This window comes from Erithacus rubecula (assembly GCF_903797595.1).
Source record: "Erithacus rubecula genome assembly, chromosome: 6".
NCBI classification, from domain to species: domain Eukaryota; kingdom Metazoa; phylum Chordata; class Aves; order Passeriformes; family Muscicapidae; genus Erithacus; species Erithacus rubecula.
The window spans coordinates 18,332,818-18,343,633 of record NC_136688.1 but is presented as its reverse complement, the minus strand read 5'-3'; the positions used below and the strand labels follow the sequence as shown (position 1 = coordinate 18,343,633).

The 10,816-nt window shown below is 48.1% G+C and overlaps 1 protein-coding gene across 1 annotated transcript in view; it reads left to right on the top strand.

Moving 5' to 3' along the window:
* The first annotated feature begins 1,905 nt into the window (after positions 1 to 1,905).
* PARVA (parvin alpha) overlaps positions 1,906 to 10,816 on the top strand; it is a 58,728-nt gene continuing 49,817 nt past the window's right edge. Inside the window, exon 1 of the mRNA XM_079310180.1 lies at positions 1,906 to 2,138. Within this exon, the coding sequence (XP_079166306.1) occupies positions 2,003 to 2,138 (136 nt within the window). The 5' untranslated portion in view covers positions 1,906 to 2,002. The remainder of the gene's footprint in view (positions 2,139 to 10,816) is intronic.

Below are 10,816 nucleotides of genomic sequence, written 5' to 3'. Positions count from 1 at the left end.
TTTGTAAGGTATCTGGCTTGTTCCTTCTGTGTTTACCACAAACATAGAGGTACAAAGGCAAGCAAACTTGTGCTTGCCAAAATGTTCTCTCTTCTGCTGTGCCCAAAAAATCCTACATGTACAGTTATGTGGCTCCAAATGGAGATTTAGCTGGATCAATGTTCTGTTTGTAAATTCCACAAATTTACAGGCATATTTTAAAAACTGCTTGATGTATTTCTTCTTTTGAAAATCACTTCTATTCTTTTCTATTCTATTCTATTCTATTCTATTCTATTCTATTCTATTCTATTCTATTCTATTCTATTCTATTCTATTCTATTCTATTCTATTCTAGATTCTATTTATATTATTCAAAACTATTCATCTCCTAATACATACACCGTATAAGCAGTGCTTCTGTAAAAAGAGAACATGTGAAATTCAGGCTGAAATTTGTGTAACTGGTTCTTCAAACCAGAGAGCAAAGGTAAGGAAAGGATTGTGCTAAGGCTTAGGCTCATTCCTGCTTATAACTGATGGCAGGATGGATGAATTGAGTTTTTCTCCAGGGCACATACTAACTGCATGCAACAAATAGGCATTGATGTCTATCCCTCATCAGCTAACCAATGTTACCAGCTTGTAAAAACACAACAATTATTAGCTGATTTAGAAATATCCTCATGGTAATTTCATTTCACTTACTATGCCTAATGGATAGCTAGATATTTGCATGAAGTGTGTGTGGCTTTTTGCCTGAATTGTTAATCAAGTGATTAAGTGGTAAGTGAAAGTGGTGCATCCAGATGACATTAATGCTGTTCCAGTCCTGGATGCCTCCTGAACCAGTCACAGCAAATTATCTGTTTTAAACATACTTCTCCCTTAAGCTGCTCATCTGCAAATCAATGCAGGGTTGGTATAGGCAATCTATCGTGTTAAGTCATCTTTCCTTCCACAGGCTGGCATTATTGGTCTGACTACAGCAGTTGCTTTGTTTTGTAGAGGTGGATATGACGGTGCCAGCTGCTTCTCACCACAGCCACAGCTGGAAACTGCAGGCAGAAGAGCTCTGCAAAATGTTACCCAGATGGAAATGCACGGAGTAAGCCTGAACTTTAACTTGCAGGAAACTATCTAGTGACACTTTATCACTTCATGAGTTGTGTGTCCAGGTCTGGAGCCTCCAACACAAGAGATGAAGTAGATGGAGCGTGTCCAGAGGAGATGCTCAGAGGGTTGGAGCGCTTCTCCCATGGACACAGGCTGGGAGGGCTGGGGTTCTTCAGCCTGGACAACATTCCAGGGAGACCTTCCAGTACTTAAAGGAGGGTCACAGGACACCTGGGGAGGGACTTCTTGCCAGGGCAGGTGGTGACAGAAGAAGGGGAAATAGCCTTGAGCTGAAGAAGTGAAGGTTTAGACAAGACACTAGGAAGGAGCTCTTGGGAGGGCGGTGAGGCTCTGGAACAAGCTCTCCAGAGCTCTGCACACTCCATCCCTGGAAGTGTTCAAGGCCAGGTTAAACGGGGTTAAATGTAATTGAAGGTGTCCCTGCCCATGGCAGTGTATGGACAACTGGATTATTAGATTGTATTACTAGATTCCAACCCTGACCACGATGCTGTTTTCCTATGGGTAGAAACATCCGCTGGCAGCCGTGCCGCTCCCATCCTTCAGGCCCGTCACCGCGGGTAGCAGAGATGAGCTGGCGGTGTGAGGCTGACCCTGTGTCCGCATCTCCCGTCTCCGTTCGGCACGGTCCCCTGCCCTGGGTGACCGTCCCTCAGCCCCGGCCGGGCTCCGCAGGCCGCTATGCCCGGCCGCAGGGAGCAGCGGGCCCTCCCCGGCGGGAGGAGGGCGGGAGGAGGGAGGGAAGGAGCGGGAGAGCCGGGAGAGCGGAGCAGGAGCTGCCTCAAATGCTTGAAATAATTCCGCTTCCGTTCAGAGCCGGGAACAGCCTCCCACGGCACCGCGGCCTCGGAGCCGCCCGCTCCGTCCCGCAGCGCCGGCCGCCAGCATGGCGAGCTCCCCGCAGAAATCCCCTTCTTCCCCCAAGTCCCCCACCCCCAAATCGCCCCCCTCCAGAAAGAAGGATGACTCCTTCCTGGGCAAGCTCGGCGGCACGCTGGCCAGGAGGAAAAAAGCCAAAGAAGGTAAAAACTCGCAGGTTTGTATGTTTCCTGGGAGTTACCTTTCTGGGGGGGGGGGGGACGGAGGGAGGAGACAGGGGGAGAGGAAAAGGCTCTGGGGAGCGGGAGGAAGGGGCTGGCGGGGAAGGACGTGCGGGGTGGGGTGGGCAGGCGAGCGGCGAGGGAGGAGCCGCCCCGAGCCCGCCGCTCTGGGGACACCGAGAGGGGACAGTGCCCGGGCACACCGCTCTGGGGACACCGAGAGGGGACAGTGCCCTGGCACACCGCTCTGCGGACACCGAGAGGGGACAGTGCCCGAGCCCGCCGCTCTGGGGATTCTGAACCGGGCACACCGCTGTGGGGACACTGCTCTGGGGACAGTGCCCCGGGGACAGTGGCCTGGCACATGACTCTGGGGACACTGCTGTGGGGATTCTGACCCGGGCACACCGGGGTCCGCTCTGCCGGCACCGCGGGGGCCGCTCCTGGGGCAGCTCCCGGGCTCTGTGCCCAGTGTCTGTGTGCATCTCCCGGGGTCTGTGCCCGGTGTCTGTGTGCAGCTCCCGGGGTCTGTGCCCAGTGTCTCTGCAGCTCCCGGGGTCTGTGCCCGGTGTCTGTGTGCAGCTCCCGGGGTCTGTGCCCAGTGTCTCTGCAGCTCCCGGGGTCTGTGCCCAGTGTCTGTGTGCAGCTCCCGGGGTCTGTGCCCAGTGTCTCTGTGCATCTCCCGGGGTCTGTGCCCGGTGTCCTGCAGCTCCCGGGGTCTGTGCCCAGTGTCTGTGTGCAGCTCCCGGGGTCTGTGCCCAGTGTCTCTGCAGCTCCCGGGGTCTGTGCCCGGTGTCTGTGTGCAGCTCCCGGGGTCTGTGCCCAGTGTCCTGCAGCTCCCGGGGTCTGTGCCCAGTGTCTGTGTGCAGCTCCCGGGGTCTGTGCCCGGTGTCTGTGTGCAGCTCCCGGGGTCTGTGCCCAGTGTCTCTGCAGCTCCCGGGGTCTGTGCCCGGTGTCTGTGTGCAGCTCCCGGGGTCTGTGCCCAGTGTCTGTGTGCAGCTCCCGGGGTCTGTGCCCAGTGTCTCTGCAGCTCCCGGGGTCTGTGCCCAGTGTCTGTGTGCAGCTCCAGGGTCTGTGCCCGGTGTCTGTGTGCAGCTCCCGGGGTCTGTGCCCGGTGTCTCTGCAGCTCCCAGGGTCTGTGCCCAGTGTCTGTGTGCAGCTCCCGGGGTCTGTGCCCGGTGTCTGTGTGCAGCTCCCGGGGTCTGTGCCCAGTGTCTCTGCAGCTCCCGGGGTCTGTGCCCGGTGTCTGTGTGCAGCTCCCGGGGTCTGTGCCCAGTGTCCCTGCAGCTCCCGGGGTCTGTGCCCAGTGTCTCTGCAGCTCCCGGGGTCTGTGCCCGGTGTCTGTGTGCAGCTCCCGGGGTCTGTGCCCAGTGTCTGTGTGCAGCTCCCGGGGTCTGTGCCCGGTGTCTGTGTGCAGCTCCCGGGGTCTGTGCCCGGTGTCCCTGCAGCTCCCGGGGTCTGTGCCCAGTGTCTATGTGCAGCTCCCGGGGTCTGTGCCCAGTGTCTGTGTGCAGCTCCCGGGGTCTGTGCCCGGTGTCCCTGCAGCTCCCGGGGTCTGTGCCCAGTGTCTCTGCAGCTCCCGGGGTCTGTGCCCGGTGTCCTGCAGCTCCCGGTGTTTCGAGGGAAGGCAGGCAGGCAGGCAGGCAGGAGCGCTGCCCGCAGCAGCCCCGCAGCTCCCCGTGTTTTCCCGGGCGGGATGTTCCCCGGGGCTGGGTGCGGGTTCCCTGCAGGCCGCTGGGACTCACCGCAGGCCTGTGTTCGGCACTCGGCGCTCTGTGTAAAGCTGGCAGCTATTCAATGTTCCTGGCGGCCCTGGCTCCTCAGCGGCTCCACACGCTGAGCGAATACCCTTCAGGCTCTCGACAGCGCCCTTTGCAGAGCGCCCAGAGTGTGCAGCAGCCCGCTTCTTTGTCCGTACATGTGAACTCATTAATACCCACCCCCCGCTGAACTTGCCTGGGTGAAATCCCATGAGAGAGAGAGCTGGAATTTAACCTCGCTCACCCATCGTTTTCACAGCGGGGCTCGATTTAAACGTGATGCAAATAGAGCCAAAGTAACACTCGCTCCAAAGTAGTTTTCCAGGCAGAATTCACTGGTTGTGAGTGTGAAGAAGGGTGTGGGGCTCAGCAGCACCTTGCTGCTCGTGTGCAGATGGGCAGTGAAGCCACGCACACACACACACAGCTCTCACATCACCTTTCTGTCATGTACACCCTTGCTTTTCTCTTAAATCCACCTTGTGCTCACATTCTTTGGCTTTTTCTGGTCCTTGCAGGTGGACCAGATGTTGGTGAAGCAGTAAGGAATGACACCTCTATTAATTGCCTACTTTTTAAAGTTATTCTGGTATATTATTGTGGCTGTTAGCCACACGGAACTAGCAACATCTTCCTTGATGAGTGTATATTGATAGTAGGTGTGTTTGGAAATCTTTAAGGGAGCCTGTGTGGCAGTTTGGGTGTGTCATTATTATTGTTTTTACTATTATATGCTTTTTCCTTAGTGACAGATGTTTGAAGTCACAAATCTCCAGCAAACTCTTAGAGGCAGCAGTTAGTTTTATTCACAATCTTGTAACTTTACAAAAAGATGTATTCTGTGAAATCATTCTTCTCATTACTTTAATGTATTACATTTATTGATTAAAACCCACAGCTGCCATTTCATTATCACTGTCTGTCCTTTTGAAACTGCATTGTCCTTGTCTTCTGTGTTTCCCAAGTTTCTAAGGTCTGTCTAAAATTAACAGTGGTTTAGAGAGTTGGGGTTTTTAAATTAACTTTGTGAGGACTGTTATTTGTTGATGGACAGAAATGTACTGTGTTCATTCACCTTAGTATCCTTTTCACTTGGGTATGTTTGTGATATTTCTCTGGTGGAAGCAGATACAGAAGTGAAATTGATAGTATGCTATCTTATCTTTCTGTTTATTGATTTATGGGGTTTAACACTTTCGTATAGCTTCAGCCTTATCGTGAAGCCTGTCCTCTGTCTTACTTGCTAATTTTTTCTCTACTGAAAATAAATACAAGTTTGCAAGCTATTAACTCCTTGCTGGATGTGGGTTCCATCTTAAGTTGTGCTGATTTTATTTTTTTTTTCTGGTAGGGCTCCAGGTGTTTTTAGAGCCTAGCTAGTGTTTCCTACTCCAGTGTTTCCCCACAAGGGCTAAGAACTGGTGGTTTTTAATAATGCAAAAATGTTTTATCTTTGGCAATAGAGCCAAAATGCTTCACCAAATGAAAATACTTTAGGATCTGAGGAGACTTTATGATCAAGAGTAATGCAGATTATCAGTGAAGAGAGTAAAGTTTATGTAGTTTCAGGTGTAGTAAAAATAGTTTATAATACAGGATAAAATGGTATTTCAGTATTGACATTGATTTATATGCATAAATATATATAAAATGTATAGCAAACCTTTGGTTATGAATTTCAGAGTTCTTGACAGAGGTCCACCTGTGGAAGGGGTGAAGGTAGCCTAGACAAGTTAAATGAATTCTATAATATCAGAGCACAACTTACTGACCAAAACAAAGAGAGTAACCTGAGATACTTGAGATATCACATGATGTAAGCAGAGGTTAGTCGTACCATAAGACATATGTTAATATGGAAAATACATTGCCATTAAATATTAGAGAGTATTTGATAAAATCTGGAATTTGGAGCTCGAATTTGGAGCTCAGATTTGTTTATGTTGTCATCTGTCACGTAGAGCCTTAGTGTGGTTTTGATTTACAGCATCTCATCACCAGGGCTGTAAATCAAGGATGAGAACATTGTGCTTTGGTCTTCCCTGTGAGAGCATCTGCAGCTGCATCTTCAAGTGGAGTATAAATTCTGTTAAGGTAGCAGAATTACAAATTATTCACTATGTTTGGAATGAATCGAATTAGCTTTTTAGGCAGTGAAAGAATTGTAAACTATGAGTAGAATCTCTGCAAACTGAACTGAGGTGTGCAGAAGTTATTTGTGGTTTTCAGTAAGGTTCCATCCCCTTCATTGCTGAAAGGCATTTGAGGACTGGCCACCCCATATATGCTAGTGAAGGATCCCAGTCCTTATCTATCAGGAATTCAGATATATGGCAGAGCACATCATATGAGCAAAAAAACCCCACAAATTACAGTTTTTAAGCTCCTTGTAGTAGTCTGTACTGTGTACTAAACATGCCTTTAAACCTATGTAAGAAGAGTGCAGAATGGCCTTTCTTAAAAATATGTGTGGGGGAAGTTTGTGTTATCTAATGAATTTTTCATGGTGGCTTTAGTAAGGTGATGTGTGATTGTCCTCCTTGAATTTTCCTGGCCTGGCAATTAACAAACACAGAAAATTTGCTCCTCCTAATAGCTTACCTTAGTGGAGAATGTAAAGAATTGTTTCCTGACATGCTGATAAAACTGTGGCACATTTGGGAACGGGGAGTGGAGTTCAGAATTGCTCCAATTGCAGAGGAGCAGATGGGAAGCAGACAGCTTGGCCCCATCAGTTTGGTGGAGAGCAATTGTATGGGCTCAGTCAGTTTTCCAATTGATGTGACAACCATTTCAATAATTTGAATGCTCCTCTGCCTAATTTGGGGTTGATGGGCAGCAGAAAGAATGAATTTTCTGCTGTCCTCCACTTATGATATTTATTCTTTTTTGTGTATCTCTTGATTAAATTTTGGTGTATGGGGTCACAGTAGGCAATGCCTCAGAGGAGAGTATGTTAGCAGTGTAAAATATTTTAAATTCTGGTGGGTTTTGATGATAGCCTTAACTTTCTTGATCTTTACTTCATGTATTTTATACATGAATAACATAAAATCAGAAAAATCTAAGAATGCAAAGTAAGAGTAAATGTAGGGTGATGAAAGCTTTTCAGGTGTTTTACATGAAATGTTTATCTTTCAATCAATGAGTGAAAGATGGTGCTGGCCAAAACCTGGGAGCAGCACCACTGAAGGAATCACTGCCTTGGAGCAAGCTCTAAGTGCATAAATTGCTTCTGTTCTGTGGGAGGAATGTGGAGAAACAGAAAAATGGAGGGGAGGTCCACTCACTTTGTTGTCATTTCACTGCTTCAAGCCTTCTGAGTACACAGAGCTCCTCAGGAGGACAGCACTGGGGTGTTGTTTGTGTTCTCTGCAGCTGAATGGTTAGGGATGTGGTGTTGGGGAGGCCTGTGCTGTGCTGGTGGAAAGGAAAGCTGAGCACCCACCTGTTTCTTGGCTGGGCTGGAGATGGCCCTGCAGATGCAGCTCCCAGCACGGGTGTGAATGACAGCTGTGCCCTGCTTGGGGCTGCCCAGCATCTGTCAGCCAAGCTCTGCCCTTTTTGTCCCCCTTTTAATAGCCTCTGGCTCCAGCTGGTGCAGTAAAGACATGAAAATATTGTGAATGTGTTTCTGAATCTCAGAAGTAAAAGATAACCCTAAAATTATTCTAAGCAGTTCATTGTTTCAGTCCAGCAGGGCTCAGTCTGGTTAAGCTTGGTCCGTGTGTTTCACGTGCTCAGATCTGCAGGAACCCAGTGCCAATGAGGTTATTGGGTGTATATCAGAGTTATGCTGTCATGGCAGAGCTGAGTGTGTGCCTGCTCTTCCTGAGTGCCTCCCAGCAGGTGCAGAGGGGTTGGATCACACAGGTGTGGGATTGTGCTGCCAGCATTGAGGTGAGCACGAGGCACAGCACTGCCAACCTCTTGTGTGCCAGACAGGAGGCAGGGAGGGATGGGTGTGAAGGGAGCACAGATTACTTGCTGAAATTTACTGCTATGGGATGTTTTGGATGCCAGAAATGTTTTTTGAAAGGAGTGGGAGGTGGGGGCTAAAAGTGTGTCTGGGTGGGTCTTACATGTCTCCAGTGGCACGCTTGTGAATCACACAGGCCATCACAGACTTGTGTCCAGAAATCATTACATATCCATTGGGACATCTGTTAGGATTAGGAAGCTTATACAAAATTCTGTTGGCTTGCCCTTCCCTGTTTGTGTTGTAAAGAAGTCCTTTCTGCCAGGTACCAGGGCTGTGATCCCCTGCTCTGACCCAAAACTGCCAGTTCTATGTTCTCTGACTACCTGCATGAGGGCAGTAGAGCCACTGAACTCTGTCTTTCCATCTGAATTGCAAAAGCAGCTTGAATTACATGGGCAAGCCACTGCTGCAGAAGTATGCCTTTTATTTCCTGACTTTTTCTCATTATAATTTCATCATCTGAGCTGAGATTTCAGCTAAAACTAAATGTGCATTGCACAAGTGGCTGAAGAGCCTCCAGTGCTTTCAGATCACAGGGTAGAGCCATGGAAAAGAGGAAAAAAAAAAACGGCTAGGAACCAGCTCAGACTGATGAACCTTTGTTTTGGTGCTATTTTTTTCCTCTACATCTCCAGATTTAAAGCTTAAATTCCCTTGGATCATCCTCATAAAAACATATCTCCAGTTTGCAGAGTGAAGGTGGGGATAATTGAGTAGTGCTGTAGAATAAATATGAGGTGCTCAGCTAAGGATGAAGTTTTCATCCTCAGTGACAGTGAGTGAGCTGTTAAGAGAATCTGATGTTTCCCATAGCATTTAAAGGAATCTGCCCTGAAGGTAAGAGAAGACCTAGAGACCAAGAGAAGAATTCTCACTGGATCTGATTACTGCTTGTGGGCTTTTCATCTTCTGAAACCCCTCACCTTAAAGGCAGCTTCCTCTAATAACAGGTCTGTGCTTCTGGAAATCTCCCTTGGACAAAATCTCTGGGATGTATCCTAATTTTTTTTTTTCTTTATTTCATGCCTTTCACAACCATTAATTGATGCCCTCCCTGCAGACCAAATAGTTTAATACTGGGCTCTCTGCTGTTCTCATGGAGATTAAGAAAAGGACAGTCCAGTTCATTTGTTATGTCACTGTATCCAAGATCAACTTAATCCAGACTTCTGCAGTCTTTTTCTGCTGGTGTTGCTGAAGGTGGAAGGAGCAGTTGTAGGGACACAGTTCTTTGTGAAGTGAAACTTTAGAAAACCAGTGATTGGGGTGTACCTGAAATTGTGTTGCTTTTCCATCTGCTGCTTTTGTCCTGCCCCTTTTCCTGCCCACAGCCGTTCCAGTTCAAACACAGTTGTTGTTGTATCCCTAGTGGTGAGCAGTTTTATCAGCTGGACTGCAGCCAGCCCCCAAAGGAGACACCCTGCAAGGCCAGGTGACATGCAGGTGATGCAGCCAGGCTGTGCTGGAAGCAGTGTGATGCCACTTGATGAGCTGCAAGGCAGGGTATTTTGCAGTGCTTCACATTTCCACTTGCAGCTGTTCCAGATGTGGGCTGGGGCTGAAGGTGCAACTTGCTCTCTGTGTGTTCTGTGTGTTCTCCAGTTTGGTGTGCTAGTACTTACTAATAGATAACATTATTTGACTTGAATACCCTTGTCCCTGTTGGAATTGGGTGTGTGTGTGTGTGTTGAGTGCACCAGAGGGTTCATTCACTTTAGTGACCAAACTGAAATACAAACAAAAGATGTCTTAGACATCAGATCAATAGCCTTTTGTGAATCCTTAGTCTTCTCTGTAACTATGCCCTGAAAAGCTGTGCTCAGGCCAGAGAAAACCAAGGGAAAAAAAAACCAAAACAGAGAAAAAAACCAGGGATGTGACTGGTCAAGAGTGAGTTGTACTGGCAGAGCTGTATTAGGAAGATTAGCCACCATCTGTTCACCCAAATCCTGCACCTGGCTCTAGACTGTGCCACTGTTCATCAAGCAGTGATCTCTCTCAAAATATTAAAGAATTGAAGGGTGAAATGACAAGGTTCTACAGTCTCCCAAGTGCTCTGGTTTCCTTTCAGTTTTGTAGTAGTCTGTGTGAAATAATTGCATGTGGTGCTATCAAATGTTCTTATCATAATGCTGATTTAATAAAAAAATTAGAGAGCACCTAGGTCCTGACCTAGCAGTACCACTTTCCTTTTAATCTTTGCACTTCTCTTCCTGAGCTTTGTATCAAGCAGCACACAGTGTACCAGGGTTGACAGTATGTTACTTTTTGTGGAGGAAAACACCTGGAATATGAATTTCTGTGAGTCATTCTTGGTAGTTGCAGTCATGGTTAAGTCCCCCTGGCTTCTCTGATTCTTAGCATGGCCGTTCCAGTGGGGTAGTAGAGCAGCACTGACCCAGTGATGGATGATATTAGCCTTTATTCACAGTGAAACCTATGAAATCCCACTTGGGAAAAGGGGCTTTGGGAGGAGAGGGGCTGCAACAATTGTCAGTGAGCACTGTTCCCCATCAGAAGCTCTGGGCACAGACTGAAGGTCTGGTGGAGAGAGAAGCAGCTCCAGTCCAGTAGTGATTTCCCAGACATAAAAATACAATCTCACACTGCAAAATCCTTGAAAGAATAAAAAATTCCAAATGTAACCTAAACATTATCATTTCCTGAATGTTCCTTTAACATCAGGTTCATAATTTTTTAGTGGAATATGTGTCCACAAGAAGAAAAAGTCTGCCACTGCATCTGTGTAAATCTCCTTGGGAGTTACCAGCTCTTTTCCACTAGCCACGTTTCTTTATCATTTTCACACGGTACCTTGCCATGTTCACATCTACTAAAAATACCCAAAATTCTGTGTTACCAGCGTGCAGGTAGTGACTGCTGGGTTCTGTTCTGTGAGCCCTGCAGCTTCTCATTTA